The 24273-nt window shown below is 52.0% G+C and overlaps 1 protein-coding gene across 1 annotated transcript in view; it reads right to left on the bottom strand.

Moving 5' to 3' along the window:
• Window positions 1-24273, bottom strand: part of SZT2 (SZT2 subunit of KICSTOR complex) — a 55914-nt gene that overhangs the window by 1732 nt on the left and 29909 nt on the right. Inside the window, exons 32-71 of the mRNA XM_054384618.1 lie at window positions 23923-24061; window positions 23557-23673; window positions 23377-23440; window positions 22817-23002; window positions 22407-22745; window positions 22148-22268; window positions 21620-21694; window positions 21276-21414; window positions 20941-21058; window positions 20570-20699; window positions 20302-20454; window positions 20085-20187; window positions 19584-19701; window positions 19247-19358; window positions 18701-18819; window positions 18130-18294; window positions 17448-17532; window positions 14517-14705; window positions 14198-14395; window positions 13719-13888; window positions 13374-13540; window positions 12852-12949; window positions 11859-11991; window positions 11647-11774; window positions 11242-11372; window positions 10582-10764; window positions 9869-10136; window positions 9578-9657; window positions 9130-9255; window positions 7214-7419; window positions 7001-7091; window positions 6160-6240; window positions 5697-5771; window positions 4226-4439; window positions 3757-3940; window positions 3330-3452; window positions 2959-3070; window positions 2569-2874; window positions 2162-2278; window positions 1711-1779 (exon numbers count right to left, since the gene is read on the bottom strand). Of these exons, the coding sequence (XP_054240593.1) occupies window positions 1711-1779; window positions 2162-2278; window positions 2569-2874; window positions 2959-3070; window positions 3330-3452; window positions 3757-3940; window positions 4226-4439; window positions 5697-5771; window positions 6160-6240; window positions 7001-7091; window positions 7214-7419; window positions 9130-9255; window positions 9578-9657; window positions 9869-10136; window positions 10582-10764; window positions 11242-11372; window positions 11647-11774; window positions 11859-11991; window positions 12852-12949; window positions 13374-13540; window positions 13719-13888; window positions 14198-14395; window positions 14517-14705; window positions 17448-17532; window positions 18130-18294; window positions 18701-18819; window positions 19247-19358; window positions 19584-19701; window positions 20085-20187; window positions 20302-20454; window positions 20570-20699; window positions 20941-21058; window positions 21276-21414; window positions 21620-21694; window positions 22148-22268; window positions 22407-22745; window positions 22817-23002; window positions 23377-23440; window positions 23557-23673; window positions 23923-24061 (5732 nt within the window). The remainder of the gene's footprint in view (window positions 1-1710; window positions 1780-2161; window positions 2279-2568; window positions 2875-2958; window positions 3071-3329; window positions 3453-3756; window positions 3941-4225; window positions 4440-5696; window positions 5772-6159; window positions 6241-7000; window positions 7092-7213; window positions 7420-9129; window positions 9256-9577; window positions 9658-9868; window positions 10137-10581; window positions 10765-11241; window positions 11373-11646; window positions 11775-11858; window positions 11992-12851; window positions 12950-13373; window positions 13541-13718; window positions 13889-14197; window positions 14396-14516; window positions 14706-17447; window positions 17533-18129; window positions 18295-18700; window positions 18820-19246; window positions 19359-19583; window positions 19702-20084; window positions 20188-20301; window positions 20455-20569; window positions 20700-20940; window positions 21059-21275; window positions 21415-21619; window positions 21695-22147; window positions 22269-22406; window positions 22746-22816; window positions 23003-23376; window positions 23441-23556; window positions 23674-23922; window positions 24062-24273) is intronic.

The following is a 24273-nucleotide window of genomic DNA, read 5'->3' as shown; positions in this document are numbered from 1 at the left end:
AATTTGAGGCACTAATACAAAAGAGGATTGGGATAATGCAAAAAAAGAGCCCCAGAGACTTTTGAGAGGCCACAGGAATGGGATGAATATTAAGCACAAAATACAAGGTGAGGAACAAAAGAATTTCTGTTCTAAGATGGAAGTCATTAGGAGAGGTGATGGAGGGTCTAGGTATATCATATCAATGACCACAAGCTGACACTATGACCAGTGAGACATGATCATGAAAAACCAAACAGCACCTTGGACTGTACCAGAAGGACCTGCCTTTTCAGTGGTTCACAGTGATAAGACAAGGAATAATGGGTTCTAACTAGAACATAGAAGATTTCACCTCAATATGAGGAAAAACTTCTTTACAGTGAGGGTAACGGAGCGCTGCCCAGGGGGGTTGTGGAGTCTCCTTCTCTGGGAACTTTCAAAACCCACCTGGATGCGTTCCTCTGCAGACTACCCTAAGTGATCTTGCTCTGACAGGGGGGTTGGACCTCATGATCTCTTGAGGTCCCTTCCAACTCTGATATACTGTGATACTGTAACAGTGTCATGGACAGAAAAGTCTTAGTGCAATTGCAGAAGGCTTGGCTGAGTCTCCTCAGTAATTCAGGTGCAGTCCCAGACACCTGTATTTACAAAGGCTGACCCGAGCCCTGAGGGGCTCTGAATGACAATGACACCATTGAGGAAGCAAAGGGAGGCTTACAAGCTCAGTTTGCTGAACACTGCAATATAAGAGTTAGCAAAAAATTCCACCTTCACATATGGAGATGATTCTAAGGGACCAGGGAGGAAGCAGGTATGGGCACAGTGAAGAACAGTTTCATCTCTGAGCTACCACTGTCATGAAGAGGATAGAATGGCCACAACAAAAGCTCCAGCACAAAACGTGAAGGGCTTTTCACTATCAGGCAGCAGGAGGCACTGAGCAGCTTTCCACCAGGCACCACCTCTTCTGACCCCCCTGCCTGCTTTTAAGATGGTGTGTGATTTATTCATAAAGGGATCAGTTATGCTGCAGTCTCTGCAAAAGCCTCACTGTGGAGTGAAGAATCTTGTAGATCCCCTGCCCTCACATGGAGCTGTGTTTGCTGTCACACATTCTACGTCTGGGAGCACAGCTGAAAGAGTATCTTTGCCTTCAAGTCTAATGAAGGCCAAGGCCCATGCAGTTTTGCTGGGACCTTCACATTGTAGGTCCCCTTCCTTTCTGCCCAAGTAGGAACAGCCCGGAGCACTGGTGACCCCTCCCCGCCAGACATAGTGCGATCTGACTTTGGACTGAATAGAGGACTCGAGAACAAAATCCAAAAGCAGTCCTGTGAAGGGAAAGATCATCTGCTCACTGTTTCCAATGCAAAGGGGCATCACGTGAAAAGAGCAGAAAGAGATTCAACAGCAAGCCAAGGTAGCTCTTCACTTAGATTATAATTGCCTCATGAAGCTGCAAGTCAGGGGAAATCATGGATGTCAGAAATTAACCAAAGGAAACAAAGCTGCAGAAGGCTATTAAGTAAAAGCAAAGGTCACTTCTAGCTTAGCACAGGCCTGAGCCACTGGTTGTCAGACAGATGTTTGGACAGTATTTACAAAAGGTGTTACAAGCTTCTTGACCAGCAAGCTTCGTTCTCCCCACTGTGCACCAGCCTGGATGTACCCAGACAGACCCCTGGCCTGAGCCAATATAGCTGTACTACATCCCCAAGTTCTTACCGTCTTTCCTGAATGGGAATCGAGAAACACAAGAACAAAGCAATCTGTGAACTTCTGGTTGAGCACAACCTGCCAAAAAATCGACAGGACAGGTTGGAAAGCAGACACTACAAACCCCAGGACAAGGATACAAACAACACCCACCCAAGGACATGCTGTGCTGGACAAGTGCTGTGATAGAACCATGAAGGTTCAAGTCCGCCCGGCTCACAGGTGACACTGCCAAACCATGTGGCTATACATGGTATGAGGCTCTAGAGGTGCAGTGTCCTGCCTGGCTGGGAGCAGACCAACAGACACTGTGGTATCACAGGAGCACACACCTCACGCTGCACCAGTAGCAGAGTGGAAAGCAACGTCATGATGTTGGGCTCACATTGTGAGAAGCCACAGAAGGCAGGGGCCCTAGACAGGGAAGAGGCTTCAGGTGGTGTGAAGGGCTGTGTCTTACCAGATACTGGGTGCCGGTTTCAGCATTGTGGAAGTGCCGACAGCTCTGGGGAAAGCGGCTCAACAGCACTTTGATGAGGCTCTGGTACCAGGAAACTGTCATGGTGAGGAAGCATCCCTGTGGATATGGGAAAGGGATGACTTCAGCCTCCCTCTAGCCATGGCACCAGCAGCCATAACACTAGAGCAGCCTTCGGATCCCAAATCAGACACCTCTCTCACAACCTACTGAACCAACTCTTTGTAGACAGATCCATGCAGCCTTCCCCTCCCCCTGCCAGCTAGGAGCTATGTTCCTACCTCTGTCTTCCCATCAAGGGCATTGCGGGCCCTTCTCCCAACACTCCTCTCTATCCCCAGACCAGAACAGCAGCTGATATGCACCATGACTCCAACTCTGCTGCTCACCAGCTGGGGATCAACGTCAGCAATGGATTTCCCATGCACGGCATCAAGCAGCTCCTCCAGTTCCACCAGTGAGAGCTTGCCCAGCTTCAGCTTGTCAGATGCCAGAGGTTCCAGAAGGAAGAGGCGCTTCCAGAGGTTGTCCCTGCGGCAGTGGCACTTGGCCAGCTGCACCATGCTGCTGAGCTGCTTCTGGGCTGAGGCCACCTCAGAGGCTAGCAAGGGGAAGAGCGGCGAGGTGTAGAAGAGCCCTGGCCCAAGTCTGACTTGCGTGCCCCCTGCGTAGAACTCGCTGCTGTCCTCCATGTCCTGCCACAGCTCCTGCTCTGCTGGCTGTTGCCGCCCCATGCTTGTCTCTGGCTCTGCTGCCTCCCAGGCTGCACGGCCCACCACAGGCTCCAGCACTTCCCGCTGCAAGCGCGGCAGCTTCTTGAAGCGTCGCATGTCAGCCGTGAGCCGGGGAAAGAGCTCCCGCTGGCTTGTCATGATGACATAGAAACGCAAGCTGAGAGCAAGGAGACACCTGTCACCTGGGGAAGAGCTTGTCAGCTGACTGCAAATGAATCATGGGTCTCTGAACCTTCCAGTAAGGGTTCTTCTCTGTCCAGACAAGGACAGATACCACACTGCCCAGTTTTCTGCAAGGACCCTCCTCAGCCACCACCGAACCTGCCTGTCATGTTGCAGACAGAGCCAGTCCCTCCCAGAGCCCTCCTCCCCAGCCAGGAAGCTTTGGTGACTGCGTCAGGGTCCCTAGTGCTCACCGGAGCATGCGTCTCTCTGCCTCACTCTGCTCCTCAAACGGTGCTGCACTGTGACATACCAGGAGGGACACATCAAAGTCATCATGATGACGCAGACCTTCAGAGTCCTTGTAGGAGCCCGAGCTGAGAGCAAAAAACACATCAGTATGAAGGGAACTTCACTTTGTTTCCCCAGAGCTCTTGGTCACAACAGAACTATCGGGAATTTGACACAGCAGGGCTCTTCAGAAGTACTATAAGAAATGTCAAACACATGTGTACACATGCACAACACCCCTGTTGGCCATCTCAGAAAAGCTGAGCAGAACTGCTGCCTGGCATGCTGTACAACAGTCAGCTTTGTTAGCACCTTGGGGCAGTGTCCCCAGGCCTGGCGAGTACCCACAAACTCCTAGCAGCTCCAGGAACTTGCAGTAGATGCACTTACCTGTTCCAAATAGAGACGAGTGCATATTCATTCTGCTCCGTGCCTGGTGTCCCCTTCTTGCTGTCACTGCTTGTGGCTGGCCGGGCCATGCGTAGGGGCTTCATGTGGTAGGTGTTGGCATGGTCAGCAATGTAATTGTACAGCTGGTGCGCAGTGATCATGTTGGTGGGCAGGGCCAGCGTGCCTAGTGGAAGAGGACACACACTGCTATCACAGGAGACAGTGTCTCTTACCTGGGTAAAGTGGTGTCTCACAAACTACTCAGGGACAGAGTTCTAGAGCAACCCACCTCCCTTCCACAATAGGGCAAGAAGGACTTCCCCTAGAGCTGTACCCCTCATGTAAGTGTCTCTCTGTCATCTCCCTGGACACTCCAAAGGTCAAGTTTATTTGTAAAGCACCTGGCAACCTTGTGCCAAATTATGGGCTGGTAATCAACCCCACACTGATCACATGCTGAACTACACACCTTGGAAAACATGGTTGCGGCCAAATTTGGGGATGTCAGTGTGGTGGGCAATGAAATCCTCCAGGAAGCTGGTGAGATGGTAGCCCTGGCGGAGAGTCATGTGGGAGCCCAGCAGATACTGGTGGACTATACGCAAATGGAAGTCGTAGCTGAATGAATGCACGTGCATGAGGTCCCGCACCTTGTCACACTCCTCTGTGAAGAGCATAGAGAGCTGTGGAGGGACACAGAGTCAAGACAGGAACGTTAGTAGAAACTTCACACCCTCCTGCAAAGCCCTGCTGACAGTAAGGCATGGCAGAGCCAGTGCAGCCATCCCTGCCATGACACTGGAGCAGGATGCAGCCAAGAAGCTGCAGGCATGATGCAAATAGAACAACTACAGGCCTGGCCCCAAGGAATCCAGCTTGGTGGCTCTTTCCATGCTTGACCCCACTCCTGGTCTCCAGTAGCAGCACAGACTAGTTGGCACTGCCTCCCTTTTGGCATGAAGTTCATCCCTCCCTTGAGCTGAAAGCCATGTGACTATGAAGAAGGACACAGTCCCCTTTCAGCTGAGTGTTGCTCTGCACTGCCGGTACAGGACCTACTGGGGCTGAAGCCCAGCAACTTCTGGATCTACAGGCAAAGATTGACTCCCTGAACGTCCCTTGAGAGCAGGAAGGAACACAGGGGCCCGTGGGGAGAGGCTGAACACAGAGATGGGCAACAGCAGAGTTGCTAATGCCCTGTGCTCAGTAACTAACGGGGACCCAAGCTGGATGCTGAGATACCAGATCCAGCAGTGTGTCACAGCTGTGCCCAGCATGCCAGTTCTTCACTGCGGCAGCAGTACCCTGGCTATGCTCCCAGCACAACTGCAGCTGCTGTGCCAGGGAACAAGTTGGTTCAGCCTCACCCTCATGCCACAGCCCACAATCTTTGGTTCTCTGACACCTTTGGGCAGTTGACCCACACTATAATTCCTTGGTTTAAGAAAGGGGCAAACAAGGAAAAGCATCAGGCAGGAGGTATTGGCAAGATAACAGGCTGCCCTTACTCTCTGTACAACCTCTACTGCTGCTGCCACGTGTCAGAGGACAACCTGCACAGCCAGGATGAGCCCAGAGAGGAGCCTATAGGCTCTGCCCTATGAAAGGCAGGGCAAAAAGCAATTAACACACAAGGTCCTGCCCCCATGCCAGCATCTGGGATCTGTACCATCCTCCTTCCAGGCTGAGCTGCCCACTGTGATGTGTACTTCTATGGAAGGCACTGGCAAAGGAGGCAAGAGGCAGCTCCCATGGCCAGGTGCTGAGGGCAGGGAGAGTGGAAGTGCAGCCAGTGGTATGTACTGCATGCTCAGAGATGGAGCTGGGTCCCATACAGCTCTGGCTGTGAGCTCCGGCTGTAAGAGTGCCCTGATGGAGAGATGCAGAGCCAGTGGGAAGAGAGACAAGGCACTGCCCAGCTGTGCCTGCAAAGCCATTACCTGGGAGTTTACAGACTGGCCCATAGGGATCCGTGAGCACTCCAGTGCATACTGCTTCACACAGAAGTAATAGCCCTGGAGGAGAAAGCATATGAGCACAGCACAGGCCTTGGGTCTCTCCAGGGAAGGAGAGCATCCCCCCATCTTCACTCCCTGGGCTGAGTCCCAAACACTTGCTCCCCCCGGTTTGAACCACGCCAGCCCAGCCAACACATGGCCAAGCACAAAGCACTCTATCTGGTGCTGAGCCCTTGCACCTTTTATTACCCTCCTGCAGGCAATTCTTACTGTTCTGAGCCCTGCAGAATGTTGTCTAGCTGATCTACACTCCTGCAGGCTCATGGAAGAGGCAGGACAGAAATGAAGAATCACATGGCCCTGCTGCACTCCTCCTCATCACTCCCTTTGTCACCTCTGAATATTGTCCCTGAACACCCAGAGATCATACTTTGTACTTTCTTACCTGGAAGGCCAATTCCATCAGCACAATTCCACCTGGAAGAGCCCTCTGTAGATGATAGGTGGCAACAGCAGGGCTTGTGCTCTGGGAAAAGAAGGACAAAAGAGAAGAGGCTTTCAGACACAGGAGAGCAGCCTGCATACCAGGGTGTGAGGCTGCCAGAAGGCTCTGTGACAGAGGTGGAAGTAGAGGAGCCTCCTCAACTGAGCTTATATCAGCCTGCAGCTTTGAAATTAGCTCTCAGTACTTTGATTTAATGGTGCCTAGATGTTGTATCAAATAAGACAGCAAGGATTCAATCCCTTTCCAGGCTGTAATTTGGTAGAGCTCTGTCCTAGTTGGCACTTCTTTAAAAATGAGGAACCCTAGCCTGTTTTCACAGTAGAACCATTCCAGGTTATCTTCTCTGACCTCTTGAACTTCAGTGTTCATCTCACTCTAGCTAATGATCCTTCTACCCCAGGGTTGCCCTTAACCACAGATGCTGAGGCTTTTCTGACAGGTAAACCTCCAAAATCACAAGGCATCTGTCTGGGTCCCAGGTCACCCTGTTCCTCTTCTGAGTCCCCTCCAAGTTGTTGCTCTCTCTTTTGACGTTTTCCTTAGCTCAATCTAGTCCCAGGAAGGGGCTCTGAGGACTGCAGGAAGGCACACAGGAGGGCAAGGAGGGAACCAACATCCCAAAGATGGTCCTGGTCAAGGCAGACTTTTTTTGGCTTTAGTGCTTTCTGTTCTCTCTCATCCTTTCTCCATGAAAATGATTCAGAAGCTAACCAAGAGAACTGCTCCACTCCACAGCCTGAGTTCATTCCCAGTTCCACCCTTCTAAATGACATGCACTTACCTTTGGACTCCCCTCTGCTTTTGGCTTCGTGTAGGAAAAAGACCCTCTCCCCTCCACACCCATGGATGCAAGAGCTCGGATCCGGCTTGTGCTACTGGAAATGACAGCAAAGACAGCCTTCAGCAGAGGAGCTGATAGCTGTTGGGCCAAACCAAGGCATAGCTCAGGCTTTTGGCCCTGCTCTAACAACAGGGTTCCTGCAACATCACTGACCTGCGAGTGGTGGGTGAAGGAGGCCGCACCTGGACCAGGATGAAGCCCATGCTCTGCAGGTACTGGATGTATTGCTGCAAGAAGGCATTGCACATCTCCTGCAGCCAGGGCTCCTCCTTCCCTTTGCAGGGCAGTGCTTCCATGGAGTCACAGCTGTGGCTGCGGTCTCTCCCTGAAGCGGTAGAGTCATTCGAGCGGTGGCGCTTCTGGAAGAGAAAATAATTCCCTAAGGAGACACACTGACTGGCCCCAGCAGGTGACACTCACTGGGACACCAACAGGTGCTCAGGTTGAGCAGAGGGCAGACCTCCCTCTGCCACAGAGCACTAACAAGCTGGTTTCCCAAATACTGTCCTAGTGCATGTGCTGAAATATGAGATCCAAGATTTATCCAGCTGTGGACTGACCTAATAGCACTGCAGCAGGCTGAAGGACACTGTGCCCTGGCAGAAGAGGAAAATCCACATGGGAAAAGCCACAGGATGGCTTCCACAAAGTGTTAGTGACTCACAGCTGGTTCACACAAGGCTCAACAGAGCTTTAGCTTCTACAGCCCTGGTAAAAATCCAATTCTCTTATGAATCCTGTTGACTTCTCAGGATTTCCCAGTAGTTGAGTGGCACTGAATAGGAATAGTGTTTCTTTTTAACCATTTTCAACACTCCTTTTGATGTCTTGAAAACTCCTTGCTTTTTGCTGTGAGAGACTGAGGTTTCTTTTCTTGATCTCTCTACTTCAGGCCTGTGGGTCTTTTACATATTTCTATCCCCTCTTTCATTCACCTACCCCAGGAGCAGTCTCTTTATCTGGGGTCTCTCTGGCTACTCTCTGACTTTCCCTGAGTCTGTCTAGTTCACTGCCTTTGCCATAAGATGCTTGGTCCCACACTTAATGTCTAGATGAGGACATTAACACACTAGTATTTTAGAAACATATTGGAATATTACCCATAATACTAACAACCCTTTCTGATATATCTCTAAATGGTTTGCGTTTTGTATCCAACTGTTCATGAATTGAAGAAACCCACTGAGCTGTCGGCTCTGTACAGGCTCTGCAGTTAGTGTACAATACAGGAGGAGTTCAAATTTCTCTCCACAGTGTGCTGTGTTTTACTGGGAAGCAGGTCCCACCTCCCACAATACCTCTCATTTCACAGCCTACTCAGGTCCCTCTCGAGTTCCTTGCAGTCTTTTTCTGTTCTGAACAATCTGAACAGCCAAAGCTTGGCATCTCATATGTACTGCGATAAATGATCTGGAGATACAGAAGCCAATACACAACCTTGGAGCCCCTGCTGCCAGGTTCTTCAAATTGGCTAACCAATTTTCATTTTGCTCAGTTGCAAAAACAAAGTGAAGTTTTCATTCTGCGATGATACCTTTCCTTTCACTTGCAAGCGCTCAATTTCTGCAGCAACCTCTGCTTAAAGTCTCTGTCAGAATCCTTTTGACGTTTAGATAAATTACAACAACCTCTTCTTCCCTTCTGACACATATACAGACCATGAGCAGCCAATACAGGATCTGCACCAGTTAGAATCTGTCAGGTTACAACCTGCTCAGGATTCAGCTTGCTTGCTTTCAATTGTTTCAGCTATTTGCTGGGTCCAGGCAAGGTTTATCAAGTCTGGCTGCTGAATGCATAAAGGGAAGTTTTGATTTCTCACAGGTCTGTATCAGATGACACTGTCTGATGGCTTCACTAGACTCTGCCCTGAATTCCCTGGGTAGAACAAGGAAGTTGGTCTTCCCCAGGGATGGTGTGATTGCAGGCTTTAAGGACCCAAGGATTTTCTCAGTCTCCATTTTACAGGGTCCAAATTCATCCTGTAATGCAGGGTGAAAAACAACTGCAAAGCCATCCCCTGCGCCAGTGCACAAAGCCCAACACCACAGGTGCTTGCTGACACTCACCTTCCCCTCTGCCTTGCCCTGCTGGTCAGTCTGTATCTGTTGCCTGAAGGCTGGGTCAAAGAGCAAAGGGGTGGCACAGTAGTGAACCAGGCGTGAGGACTGCTTCAAGGTCTCCAGGTCTGCAAGCTGCACAGCACAAGCAGAACACAGTTACAGAAGTCACTTCTCATCAAGCCTGGAAACAAGTTGTCCAAAACACAGCACTGCTACTGAAGCAGAGATCAAACAATAGAAAGAAACCCCCTGCTTTACAGCTTATCCAGTGCTGGGCAGCACGTCTAAGTGTGCTGGAGCCCAGCACCCAAGAAGCTCAAGCAGAGGGCACTGTTCCACTGCCAAACACCATCCCCAACAATCTGCTCTAAGCTCCAGTGCTCCCCTTTCCCACAAGGAAGCTGGTGTTGGAGGAGGACCCAGCCTGCTGCCCACCTGCGTGGGCTGCACTCACACTGATAGGCATGTTGGACTGCGCCGATCTCTGCTGCCAGGTAACAAAGAGATTTTCAATCTTCATCTGCTTCTCCAGTTCTGCAGGAAAGAAAGCAGTCACAGGAGTATCAAGCCACAGCCCCAAATATTGCTCCTCCACTCTCACTCTACACACACCATAACCCACTCTCTCATGGGGGAACAGAGAACTGTCCCCTCTGCTAGGACTCGTGTTCTGCTCTTCCTGAGCTCCTTTTCCATGAGCAAGATGATTAGGGAGGTGCCTGTGACATCATGCCCCTTGCTTTACCTTTCCTCTCCATGCTCTTGATTTCCAGGAACTGGGCCCCATGCCGAGACACAGGGTCAAAGGGTCCTGGGTCAGGCCCATGGGGTATGCGCTTGACAGCGGTAACATCCCGCAGAGCTTCGTCAAAGGGCACCACATCAGGGTGGAAGTGCAGAGATGGCAGGCCACGGGCAGAGCTGCTCAGGCGGCCTTGCTCCTTGCTAGGTGGGGGACTGGCGCTCCGTATCAGTGCATCCACCTCCAAAGTGGAGTTCAGGAAAGGATTTGGCTCCTAGGCAAGAAAACGCAGCCACGAAAGCCTCCTTACTGCCAGCCTCAGAGCAAGGATCCAGAAGAACAGAGTAAACTCAATTTTGGCCACCAGAAAACATATCTGTTGACCTCCATCACCAGTCTTGATGAGACCAGGTGTTAGCCCAGCATGGCCCTAACGTGCAGTGGGAAGCCTGTTCCCCAGCCTCCTTCACCCTAAATTATCTAGTCACAGATAATAATCTAGACACAGAATCTGCTTCGCTCTCACTTGTGACTGTCTCCAAGAGCAGACAGCAACACCCTGGATGGACATGACCACAGTCACACACAAGAAGTGTCTGAGGATGCCTTGCCAAGCAGCACACAAAAGCACAGCATTTTCTACAACCCTTCTCAGACCCTTGAGCTGCCAAAGGTCCCTCCTGAAGAGGAAAGGACTGCCTGGCAGGGTGCCCCACCTGCTTGCTGTCCTCATGCCATGGTGTGTCCATAAAGCAGTGGTGGTGGAAGAGTCCCAGCTTCTGGCTGATCAGACAGTGCACAATGTGGGATCGGGCATTCTGCCACTGCAGCAGGCGAGTAAGCGAGCAGTTGAGGTTGGCTCCCAGGTCTGGGGACCAGTTATAGGTGTAAAGTGTTAGCTGGAGAGAGAGAAGAAAGGCTGAAGAACCTGCTCAGAGAGGATCTACATGGTGGCACAGGCTTCCCTAAGTGCTCTGGGTGGTACTTGCTGCAGCCAGTTTCAGATGACAAGGTTGGGACAGGGAAGGTGGCAACAGCTCCTGCACAGCCTCTCTGTTAACAGCCACCGCAGTGGTGGTGGTACTTGCACTGGCAGCACAGGTGTCTAACCTGATGTGGGCTTTGTCAAGGTGAGAGAAAAGGCAATAATAGTCCACAGTGGGGCAGCTGAAGTCAGAGACAGCAAAGGCTGCTGTGCCTCAACACTCCCCACAGTGCTGCAGAGAATGCCAGCTCTGCTTGCAGAGTCATCCTGCATGGCTGCTTTGGAGGGCTTCTGTCTAAGGAAGGCTGGTTGCCTCCACAGCCACTCTTCCTCTCCTCTTTCTAGCCCTGGGCCAGTCTCTTTCAGACAACTTCACACAGTCCATTGCTACCTTTTTGTCGATGATCTCCATGAAGAGGAACCTTTGCCGGGGTGCCAAGTCTCGTCCAACAAGGCTGGCATCAGAGCCTCTCTCTGCTGAGGTGAATTCCATGGCCTCAAAGCGCTGAAGCCCTTTGTGAACTGGAAGAAGCCAGAGTTAGGACCTTCAGTACCAGTTCATCCCAGCTCTTACATCCCACGTGCCATTAAGGTGAACAGTACTGCTCATCTTGTCTTGAAATAAACAGTTACAAACACATGCATGAGTAAGGGCTCAGGAGCTGAAAGCAGACAACTCATTGCCCACCTCTGGGCACAAGCAGTCTATTGCAGAAAGGAGGTGAACGCTGCTCATACATCTCCCACCCCAAGAGCCTCCAGCACACATTCTCGTGGACCATGGCTGAGCACTCACCCTGTTCTGTGCTGCACCGCCACTGCTGGAAGTTGCGCCCCAGCAGGATGAAGTGCCTGACAGCTGCAGGGCGAGGGCTGCCACTCTGGCCAGGCTTATAGGGCAGGAAGGCAGTGTCCTGATGGTAGCTGCAAAGAGACCTGAAGGTAAGCAGATAAGCAGAGCCACAGGAGTAGAAGTTGCCACAGCTGACTGGCTGGTGCCAAACTCACCAGATCCGCTCAAACACCTTGACAGTGGTGTCGCTCGCGAGGGCAGTGACCAGGCTCACCACTTCCACCAGAATGGAAGACAGGAGAAAACGGGACACAATCTCTGCTGAGCACTGCTGCACTGATGGGCACCCTGCATGGAAGAAGTACTGTAGAACAAGGTGCCAAGCTGTCCCAGAGCCAAGCCCTGACCTGCCTGCACCACAGAGGGCTAAGGATGTCCTGCTACAGGCCTGCTGTCCAGAGCAGGCCGAATTCCTGCCTTGCTAGGACTGAACCAGGCAGAAGCTGGAGAACAAGGACTTCATACGGAAGGGATAAGGGCAGAAATAACTCCTGGGTTCAGGCTCTGACCTGAAGTCGGACCTGGACCAAACTCTCTGCATGCGCTGAGCACAATACTTTATTCCCCCACTTATTCCTTGTTCCATGGTTTTCCTCTTGTCAGAGAAGGACAGCTCTGCCTTGCCAGGAGGAGGTATGGGAGGATGTGTAAACACTGACAGATATCCATAAAGCAACAGGAGGGCAGACAGACGCATATCCCCACTGTATGAAGGTCATCTCTCCTCCTCTTGCTCCCTGAAAGAGTGAGGGTCTCTTGTGCAGCTTTATAGCCCCAAAGCATGTGGCAGAAGCTCAGATCCTCCCTCCTGATAAGTCCAGGAGCTAAATCACTACCACATATGCCATTGGAGTCCAGGTCTCTCTAAAGCACCTGCAGCCAAATCCAGTTTAGTCCTGGATTTAGAGTATGGTAGATGCAACCTTAGCAGGTGTGTTCAGATGCAGGCACACGCCACAGCCTTGTAATACTGATGCTGTGTGAGGCCAATGGGACGCCGGTGAGATTCGCGGAGGGACAGGGTGCACGACTAGGTAAAGAAAGCAAGGGATGAAGACACGTATCTTGGTGCCATATGAGGCCTTGTCCTCAGAGCTCTAGGTAGAATGACCCACTTCCAGCCCATCTGGAGGGCCTGAGACACATACCCAAGTGGTTCATGAATGCCATCCACCGCTGGCAGGTTTGATTGAAGAGTGGATGCATGGTACCTACATCCCCTTCTTCCAACTGGCAGACTCGGCGCCTGGGAAAAGGGAAAGAAGGCACGGTTATACCAGAGCAGTCAACAGCAACAAAGGCACAAAAGTGCAATAGTTGCCTCCCAGCTCCAGAGCAGAGCCTGGGAAGCCCCCTTTTTGGGTTTACAGCCCTTAAGCTTTGTCTTTCTGGGTCAGTAGCTATAAGGGTGTCAGGTATTGCACAGGCAAGGGCTATCTGGTGGAGAGAACCAACAGTGCTCCTAGCAGCAGTCCAGCAACAAGGACTGAGGTTGTGTGTGGAAGGTAGCTCCCCTAACTGGCCGCATACAGGAGAAAGTATAAGGAAAGAGGATGTAGTCCAGAGGGGTGAGACACATACAGAGCCAGTAGGATGTCAGGTTATGAAGCAATGTACAGCACATGGAAAGGAACAACAGCCTGGCTGCCTGGCCTGCAGGTTGTGCTTGCCTCTGTGCTTGTTCCAGTTCAGCTGTGACTGTGGCCCGATCCTGGCTCAGGTGCTGTTTGACACTCTCAGTCTTGTGTCGTCGCCTCGTGCGAGCCTCTTCTGGCCTCTCTAACACAATGTCATCAGTAGTCTTGGGGCTGCCCAACTCTGAGGACTCTGCCTTGCTCTGGGGAGAAGGGGGTAAGTTAATGCTGTGCACTTGAACAGCCCAGCTAGTGCCCTGATCTGGAAGTCCCCACTACCAGCCTAGCCTCCCGAATTCAGCCAGATCCCTCCTCTCTGCTCCTCCTGGCCTAACACAACATAGTAGGCCCTGCTCCCAGCTGTTCCCTCAGCAACAATACCAGCATGTCCCAGAAGCTGCGGCGTCCCAGTTTGCTTGTAGGTGTCACTGGCTCCCCAGAGCTGGGTGAAGGGGCAGAAGTAAAATGCAAAGGAGGAGGACAGCTCCTTCCAGCCCCACCAGTAGCCAGGGCGAGGCCTTTGGTCTCTGACATGGTTCTCCTTAGGCCTCCTATGGAGACAAGAGTAAATCAGACTCTCCAGAGCCTCCTGCTGCGACACTGCTCATGTCCCCCACAGTGGATGGACAAAGCCCAGCTAGAGAGAAGGTAAAGAGCCCTTGGTAACATCCAGCAAAGTGGATTGAGTCTTGGGGAGCACACAGATCTCTTCCAACTCTAATTTCTATGAGGTGCTGTACAGCACAGCTTGCAAAGAGCATCTTCCTCCCTTCCAGCACCCCCAACCCAAGTACACCCAGCACAGCCAAGCTCCCACAGGCCAGGCAGGAGTGAGGCTGGCTGGGGATTCAGGATCTCACCTGCAGAGCTTAATTCTTCCAGGTCTGCAGGACCCAGGGGGCAGAGAGATTCCACACAGAGTGGGGCTGGCAGCACAAGGAACTCCATGACAGCATCACAGAGAGCGTGGCGCAGGGCTCCGCGCAGCTTCTCTGACAGCTGCAGCAGGCTGATGTTGCCCTTCTCCCAGATATCCAGGCGCACCAGCACACAGGGCTCTGGGGGGAAAGAGCAGTCCTGCATGACTCTGCACCCTCACCATCTCCAGCTCTCCTAGGTGCCCCAGGGGATGCAGAGGCAACAGGGAATCAGTGGCTTGTGGCCTGTTTCATTCCCTACCTGAATGCAGGCTGGCAGCCTCTGGTTGGTGCCTGCTGACCGCAGTGAGGCTTTCAAAGTTGGTGTCCTGCAGCAGGCCTATGATGGATGAGGAGGAATGCAGCTTCAGAGGGTCAGGCCTCTCCCCATGGGGCAGTGAGATGGGGCTGCCGTGTTCATCCACAAATGTCAGTGCAATGCATGCAATTCCTGTGGAGAGAACCCAAGAGAACCTCTGTCAGCCCTCTACAAGTGTGCCTCTACAAGCCCTGCCTACAGCCTGTGATGCTGCACCTGGGACCATCATGTCATCACTTGGGTTGCACAGCGCCATGTGGCAGGCAGGGCACATAGGAGGGGGTGCAGCCAAGGGAGCAGAGCCTAGCTGTGCCTGTGGGAAGCCAGGGTAAGAAGCATGGTGTTTGGAACAGTGTGTCCCCATCATACTGGGAATCTCTCTTCTGCAGTCACTGCAGCTTTCACCTTGCCCTGCAGGAGCTTCCTGGGTTGTCCTTCCCCATATGCAAGGGAGAAGTATCTCCATTTGCTCCAGGAGGGCCTTTATACAGAGAGATGCAGAATAGAGCTTACCATCCCTGTCCTCTTAAGCCCAGATACTCTCCAGCGGTCCCCTCCAGGCCATGAAGAACCTCGAGTCTTTGCAGAGGAAGACTGTATACATGACACCTTGTGGCAAATTACACTCACAGCCCCCTCCTCTCTGTACATCCCTACAAGATCAGGTGTCCTCCCCATGCACTCCAATCAGCAGAACTGGGGACAAAGCAGTCCTAGTATTAGCCTGGAGTTGCTACAGAGTAAAATTCAGGCCCCATCTGTAGCCTTCCTATGCTGAGCCCTAAGCAAGCACAATGGGACAGAGATGCAGAGCGGCGGTGTGGTGCCTGCTTCACAGCCCACAGTCAAACAGGACCTCACTCCCCATGGTCCATCTTGATGGCCACAGAACCAGGGAAGGAGCAGCAGAGATGCTGCTGTGAGGTCCAAATTCCATGCAGTAGTCCTAGATGCTTCCACTCCCTTTCAAAGGCCCTGGACAGACTAAGCCAGCACTTAGGTGCCTGGATAGCAAAGTTGGTCCAGCGCTGCCAAAAGGTGATGCAGCCAGATGCAAACAACCTCAGCCCCACAGCACTGCTGAGCTAATACTCTGTCCTTCTGCAAGGATGGGAGTGACACCAGACTCTGCTGTCACAGAGCAACCAAACTGCACCCAACTGGATCTGCAACACCATGTGGAGATGGGTGCACTCCCTGTACTAAGTTCAGACTTGTGCCCAAGTCTAATCAGCAGCACAACCACCTGTTCTCCATCATTCCTAAGGAAGTGTAAGTTCTGCAGCAGCCTTTCCTCCAAGACAAGCCAGATGCAAGAGAGAGGGCATTGGGAGAGAGAGCTGCTTCCAAATGAGAGAAGTGGGCATTCAAGTCAGGGCAGTTCACTGCCACTCACACTGAGGAAACAAAACTATGAGTATCCCTCCACTCGAAGAAAAGTACAAGAGTTGCCTTGTCTCAGAGGCACTCTGCAACAGCCTTCAACATCTTTCCCCGGGACACACACAGGAACAACCCTTTATCCAGAAAACAATGGAGAAATTCAAAAGGAAGTGTCAAGTACTAAGCACCCTGCAGCTGGATCTGTCTCTCTGGGCAGAGAAACTCAAGACCTGACTTCTGGGCTATAGGAAGAGGTAAGTTAGCAAAAGTTGCCAAGGCCTTCACAGCCCATTTCACTGGAGTTTAGCTACACAGTCATCCATTGCATGCCATGGAGAGGTGAGGTACCAGGGAGCTGTAACCTCCCATCTGTGAGGGACTCTGAGGCCCCTCTGACCCAGACTCACTGAAATACAAAGTACACATCTAGCAGTGCTCAGTCACTGTAGCCCCTTGCTATGCAAGGGAAGCCCCCACACCTGGATACAGCGACTGAGGAGAGTGATGCTGCTGCACCTAAAGCATGAAACCACAGCTGAAATATCATGAGTCCTGTCTTCCTCAGGGAAGAGATGCCTGATTGGACCTGTGGGAAAACAGGGTGCAGGATTTTGGAGTTCACTGTTTGCAAGCTTACAAGGCAGCATATAGACCCTCAGCAGCTGGGGACTGCAGAGCTGCCATCCCAGGGCAACAGGTTCTGTTTGCTCATTTATCCAGCCAGTAAGAAAGAGGAGGCTTGGCAAAATAGACACACACAAACACAGAGGAGTCAGTGCTGAAGCCACAACACAAGGAAAAGAACAGCAACGACCAGAAGGGCTGGGGAGCTGCACAGGAAAGGAAACTGGAGTAATACGTGGAGCCACAGGTGCTACCTTGGAAGTGGGAAAGTGGAAAGAGGTGCTGCACAAGGTCCGACATGGTACCTACGTAACAGAAGAACATACAGACAGTGCACGAGCGGCACAAGACACACCATGGCTAGGTGACAGACCCTATGGCCTGGACAAAACATGACATGACAGACTGCTGCAGGATGGGGTCTAGCCAATTCCTCCTCCAGCAGTCCAAAGAGGAATGACATTGTCCCCACAGCCTGTGTTCAGTTACATGCAGAATGCAGCTACACCTTTGCAGCAAGGCTCCTGCAACAGCTGTCCCTGCTCCCACCTCCAGCCCCACAGAGGCTCTGTGCCCCACAGTTACTGAGGTCTTGTTGTGTCTTACCCCACAGCTACTGCAACCTAGAGATGCTTCCTACAGCAAGAGGCCAAGCTTAGCAAATTGCTCTGTGGGAGGCCTTAGCTCACTCCACCATACATGTGAGGATGAGCAGTCCTCTAGGCACACACCTTGCCCACCTCTCAGCCATCAGAGGAACATGCTACCCCAGCACAGGCTCTTCTCACTCAGAGCTCTCCAACACTGCAAGCAACTCCCCAACACACAGCTCCAAACCCTGTTTCAATAAAGAGTTGAGCACAATACCTTTTCCACCAGTGCCTTGGCCACCTGGCTTGTTGTACAGATAGAGATCCTGGTCAGGAATGCTCCCATTGTGGTTGAAGTAGTGCTAAGGAGAGCAAGGAAGAATACTGACAGGTTAGAGAACTTGCCGTAATAGGAAGCAGAGGCCCAAGTGTGGGCAGAGCTCATCCCCAAACCTCCTACAAACGCTTGCCAGCACAGCCTTCACCACTGTTGGGCTGAAGTAAGCCTCTACAGCTCTATGCAGTTATACAGGAGTACATGTCTGGCCTCACCCTCTATCCTTGCTACAGCGATGCTGAGGGGCTGGGTAGCTACTCCTCATCTTTTATTAATCCTGATGTTTCAGTCCTTAGATCCACAGGGAGCCATGCAAGAAGCCAAGCTCAGCTTTGGAAAGGGGTGCTTTTCCCACACTGTTGGGAGATGACTGTGGGCATGAATTTTGTAGTTGCTGCCTTTTGCATAAGTGACTGCTTGCACGAAAGCAAGACCTGTGCAGGCCAAATAGGAACTGCTCACAGTCCTGCAAAACTCCTCCAGGCTTCAGTACGGACTGTCAGTTTCTCCCTAACACTACCTGGCAGAGCTAGGAACATGGTGATTAAACTGCCCCAACAAATGTCCCCAGCAGCAGGTGGAAGCTGGGCAGACTGTTATCCCTGCTCCCAGCCCTCCTCACCTTGAAATGGTGCTCCACATTGCTGTCTGTGTACTTTGGGGTATGCAGGAAGATGAGCAGGTTCTGGCGCAGATAGTAGGCCACTGCATGCAGCCAAGACAGGGCGGAGGGTGGCAGTGCAAACTGCAGGACCTCTGTGGGTGGTGTTCCAGGGGGCTGGATAAACTGTAGAGAAAAGGCTTTAAAACTCAGCCAGGCTAGCAGGATGCCCTGGGGCTCTGATACTGATCCAAATTATGCCAGCTGGCTGTATGAAAGGGAGAGTGTGGTGGGCAGAACCCAAGCCCATAGACAGCACCGTGAAACAGATGCAGGCAGATACTCCATGAGTATTCAGAGGGAAGCCCTGGCATACTGCAAACCCCAGAAAAGGATATTGCGCACCTACGCTGGCACCCACACAGTATATACTTCAGTGAACACTAGCCTGAGTGAGCTCTGGAGCAGTCAATGGGATGCAGCAAACTGCCTTGGCAGTCCCTACCCAGGGGCAAGAGAGGCTGAGACAGGTCAAAAAGCAGGAAAGTGTTATGGGTTCTGATATGAGCAGAGCAGACATCAAGTGAGATACCTCCACATCTGCTGGGGTCAGCTTGCAGTTCCGCACTAGCATCACCGTGATGATATCTAGGGTGGCCTCATCCAGGCGCCTGCGCAGCACTTTCACCAGCTCATCTGTGATCTCAGGCCCTTTCAAGTGAGCAGAGGTACAAGCAGCTTTTTCACCTAATGATCACAGCCACCCCTCCCTGCCTGTTTCAGGATGTATCACCCTCACATGATTTCCCCACCACCACTTTCTTCAGGCATCTTTTTCTGCTCATTCATGATCACAAAAGACTGCTGGTCCAGCAGGTAGAGGCAAATGCACTCCTGCACAGGGAAAGTAGCCAAAAGCCACCTGGTCAGGAAGCTTCATTGTAGGCCATGGATCCTCTCTCTGCACATTCCCATCCAGCCAGAAGAGAGAGGAGCTCTGGGCTATGGAGAGCAATTTGCTCAGTAGGGTAATACCTTGTCTGCTCTTCAAGCAAGGAGGGCAGGGAGCAGAGCTCTGTTCCTCTGCTTTACATCAGTACAGCACAGTCAATCTGCTGCCAAGTGCTGCAACACCTACCTGCTGGGGCAACACCATGGACCATCAGCTGGATGTGCCTGTCTACCTGTCCCACAGGGCGGGCAGAGTCCACACTACGGCACGAGGCTGTGTCCAGAGAGGAACGAGAACCCTGGAGAAGAAAAAACAGCCACACAGATGCAGTTTCCATATGGATTCTAAGTTCATCATTGTCCCAGGTTGTCAGCAAGGTCAGGTAGAATCCATTCACTGCTACCCAGCTCCACACATCCACAATATAAATTTTATCCTACACAAAATCCAGGATGCTGCAACTACTGAGTTCACACCACTCCTGTGACCAAAAGCATCAACTCCCAGAGAACAGCAGACTCACCATTAGATCTTCAGTGTAAATGGGCTCCTGGCTTCGTGTCAGTGCCAACGAGCGAGATGTGGGACTAGGGACACTCTCTGCTTCCCACACCTTCCCACTGTAGGTGGTTTCAGTCAGGCTGAATACAGGAGAAAGACATGTCAGCCTCCGCTCACAATGATGTCAGCATCATACCTCCACAGAAGATCCACATCTTCCTTACTCTTCCCTGTGCACTTTCTAGGGATTAGCCCTTATGATATGGAGCTTGTTGAAAAAAATTCTCTCTGGTTCTCACAAAAAAATCACCCGTTTGCTTCCCATGTAAAGGCTTAGCACAGAGAGAGTGGGAAGGGCCTGGTTTGATGTGACTCTGACTCATCAGAAATTGGCTACTTGCTGCTTGGGCCACAGCAGGGTCCCTGAGGCTAGATAGACACATTCTGCTCCAGGGAGCTCTCAGTCTGGTGTAACACATGTAGCAGGACAGGGTCAGGGCAACAAGTGACACTGGCTTCTTACCGGAGATAGAAAACAGACTTAGTGGCCCGTTCCTGGTAGACAAACATATTCTTCCTGTTCACCACAGAGAAGGCGTTGAGCACCGAGCGGAGCGCCTGGATAGCTGTGGGCAACATGGGCTGTAAGCTATCCAACAGACCCTGCTCTGGTGCGCCAATCCAGGCAAAAGCCAGACTCTTGACACACAAAATGAGAGGGGAATCTGGGCTGTACGCACCTCGTGAGACCCCCATGTTGGGGCCCATCTTGAGGCGTGAGTGCACATGGATGAATGTGCTCCACACAACATCACAAGCGAAGTGCCCTGGCATGAACTGCATGGTGGCAGCGAGGTAGTCCCGGGGCTGGTAGCTTTCTTCTACAGAGTAATCTACAAAAAACATAGGACATAGCTGGGGCCGTAGCATGCAAGTCACCATCTTTTTCATCATTCACGGGCCGGCAGTAGCACTGCTGCTGAAATATGGCCAAGGGAGTACTCATACCATCTGTGGGCATGACACGCTGCCTGTATGAAGTATAGGGCGTTTCACTCTTCCAGATGTCCTCCTCACTTTCTGCCACCAGTAATGAGTTGCATATGTGGCTGTCATGTAGGTCCTGCAGCAGCAAGCGCTGCAAAGGATGAGAAAAAAAGTTCTACTGCTTGCAGAGCCCACAGAAGACAGCAAAAAGGACTTTGAGCCAGACTGAGTCCCTTTGCCTTTGACCCCCAAGCTGTGACTGCACCAGCTGAACTGGCTCCCCAGGCCCTCCCTCTGAGCTGGGCCCAGACCACACAACCTCCAGAAGTCCCTTCTCAACTAAGCCATCTCATGACTGGCTACTCTGTCCCTGACCTCTGCAGATTTGTTACCTGATTGACAACTCTGCAGATTTCACTGATCTTCTTCACCACCAGCTGGTTGAGACTCTGGCACTCCCCTGGTGGCTCCTCTTCCATTTCTGCTGATGCTGCCTTCTCCACACTCAGGCTGCTTTACAGGGAAGAGGAGAGAGGGGTCAGCAGAGTACGCAGAAAGTACACTTGTCCCTGTGTGCTTGGAGAAGGAGTGGGGAAGGATGCCATCCCAGTCTAGTCATGCTGCTCCCCACTCCCCACATTGGGCAGGAAGCAGATCCTGTCTGGAGACGAGTGAGAGGCAATAAGGTCATGGTACAGAGAAACAGCGGACAGAGGACCCTCCTTACCGTGTGTGGTAATAGACCTCTACTCGGTCCTGCTGGATTTTTATGATGAGCCAGAAATCTGGCATGAGAGGACACCTGGGCTCCTGGTCACTCATTAGTGCTTCCTCATACTCCGAGTCACTGCTTCCCCCATCATAACCTGCAATATATCCTCACTTCAGTCCCAGGCTTGACAAGCCAGCCTCCCTCCTGGGCACAGCAGGCTCTGGGAGAGCCACTCATAAGCCCTGTCCTCAGGGGTTACCCCACCCCAGGTATACAGTCTGCTCCACAGCCCTGCACCACTATGTCACTGCTGGTCTCCGTCTGCATGCTGTCAGTCACCCTTGCTCCAAGACACTCACCCAGGTGGTCAGAGTCCATGCTGCCCTGGCTTGACACTAGGCTCTGCACGCGACTGGGACGCTGCTTGCTGGACCCTGCAAAGAGAAGAGGGTTTTGATCATGAAAGCACTTGCTAAGCCCCTCCACATGCCCCATGTGCTGCAGAAACATCACACCACAGGATAAGCAGGCAGTGCTAGAGAATGGGGCTCTCAGAATGGGACTGGAGTCAGCAGAAACTTCATGTCCTAAGGGATATCAGTGAGGCAGCACAGCCTAGTACCCTAGATACTGTGAAGCAGTGAATTGCCAGCACCCTGGAAAGGAAGAGATCAACAATTCTGGGTATCAGTTGTGGTGTTCAGAGACTGCAACAGCAGTAGCTGTCACATTTTGTATGCCACAGCTAGAAATGGGCTCTTCCCTTAAAAGTTCCCTTAAAAGCTGAGGTCTATCTCACCCACATTCATAGCTCCTACCTTCCCTGCCCTGTGTTATGGAGTCAGCCAGGCTTGCTGCAGATGGTGTCACCAATGGTGATTTCTCACTGTTGCCCTTTTCAGAGGATGAGGATGGCAGTGACTGTATGGTTGTCTCTGGAGCTGCCTCCTCCAGGGAGTCACAAGCCAGTACTCTGTTTTGCTCAAGGCTCAGTGCTTCTTCTGGGACCTACACACAAGCCAAAGTTGCAAAAATAACTAGAAAAAACAGGCACCAAGAATAGTTCCATCATCCTCTTGCATCCTTCTACCTTCTGTTACCAGAGTGTCTCAAACCTTCCCACTACAGACCACCTCAGTGACTCACCTCGTCCTGTGTGTGGCCACCTCCACCTGTGGGGGTTCCTGTGTCTGGCATGACACATGTCTCACTCTCCGGCCACCCCCAGAGACCTCGGGCTTCTTCTGGGAGGACACAGTTTGTATGGTGTAACTCAGAGCCCTCTGCCTCTGCTTCACTGCTCCCCTCCTGGCCTCCCTGGCTCAGGGCAGTCCTGGTGCCTGCTCCAGCTGGCTGCTGCAAGCAAGGTGTCCCCGTAGTGTTTGAAGCTGCCTGCCTGGAGTGCAGGCGGCTAATGGAGATGTAGTGGTAGTCACTGCCTTCTGCATTAAGAATGTAGCCTGGCAGAGCCATTCTTCTGAACTCCTGCAACACAGGGAAGAATAAGCATCCCCACCAGCTAAGGGTATGACACTGCATCGGGGCCTCCTCTTTACCTCCTTGAACTTCTCCAGAGAGAGCTCAGGTCCAAAGACAAACTGGAGTAGCACCACCTCACTGTGGCAGCTGGGTCGCCCCTTGGAGTTATAGATGTGAGTGGCCACTCGGTGCAGGATGGAGGCGCTGATGACTTGCGAGTGGCGCAGTGCAGACACAATCTCATCATCCAGAAGCCAGCGAATCTGAGCAGAGCAATGACACAGCACAAGACCTAGGTGACCTGCATTTGCAAGGTTGCCCCAATTTTGATCCAAGACCCACTGGGATGAGAGCATCACCTCTCATCACCTACATCCCTCATCTCCCTCTGAATGTACCTAAGAAAAAGCCTTTAGAAGAGAGTTCTGCCTGTCTCACTCTAACTGCAGTAAGAATTTCGTCAGGGTAATTCCACACTTTTGGAGAGCACAAGTCCAATGGCCTGTGTGGAACCACCAAGGCCTGCTCAGCTGACAGAGGTTATACCTTGGAGCAAGATATGAAGTGTGGCACAGTAGTTATGTGCTGTGGCCACATAGCTCCAGTGAGAAGCAAGAAGTAGGCAAGGCTGGCTTACCTCATTCATAGTGGCTTCAACAGCCTGCCTGTGTACTCCAGGAAGGTTGGAAAGTGCAGGGTGCCTAGGAGAGAGAAGAGTAAGAATCAATCAGTCATTCTTATCCATGAGCTACCACATTGCAGCTCCCAGGCAGCAAAAGGAACCCACGAGGGGCCTGCTACACCTGTAGCACCATACCTCTCATCTCCTGTGGATGGGAGCCGTTCCAAGTTGTGCATGATATCCTCATCAGAGCGGAAAGAGGATGGCTGCCCTGGAGAGCGTGTGAAGGACACGCTGCTCTCTGAGGTGCACCTGCCACAGAACAGAGAGAGAGAGAGCAGGCTGAGTTTGAGCCACTGAGGATAAACAGACACAGGCTCCAAAGAGGGGGAAAAGGGATGTCTAGCGAAGATGCGCCTATCTCAGAGAAAATTTAGTTTTCTTAGGGCTGTGGCAGCATGTGTGAGGAGAATCCTGAGTGCATGTGGAGAGGAGACAAGACTGGCTGGCTGGGAAAGGCAAGCACAAGGTGGGTGAGTGACTGGGCCCTTTTCCACCTACCTGTTGTGGAGAATGTCTGCATTCACAACTTCTATCTCCAGGGGCAGTGTCAACACGAAGATGTCCAGAGTCACACAGAGGTCACCCAAGTCAATGGTGTTCAGGCCCTGGCAGCTTTCCAGGCAGCTCAGAACTTCCCCTGAGGAGGATTACAGATGACAGGAATTAAGCAACAGCTCTGCTTACACACATACACAGCCTAGTGGCAAATACAGAGACTGCAAGAGGTGGCTGTCCCAACGTGCCTGGAAAGGCTCAAGACAGCCACCACCCTCTATCATGATCCTTTCAACCTTACATGATCAATCCCACAGCAAGTGGGAGACCAGGTGAAAAATCCCTTGTCTGACG

This window comes from Indicator indicator, chromosome 10 (assembly GCF_027791375.1).
Source record: "Indicator indicator isolate 239-I01 chromosome 10, UM_Iind_1.1, whole genome shotgun sequence".
Taxonomy (NCBI): Eukaryota; Metazoa; Chordata; class Aves; order Piciformes; family Indicatoridae; genus Indicator; species Indicator indicator.
This window is presented reverse-complemented; position numbering and strand designations above follow the sequence as displayed.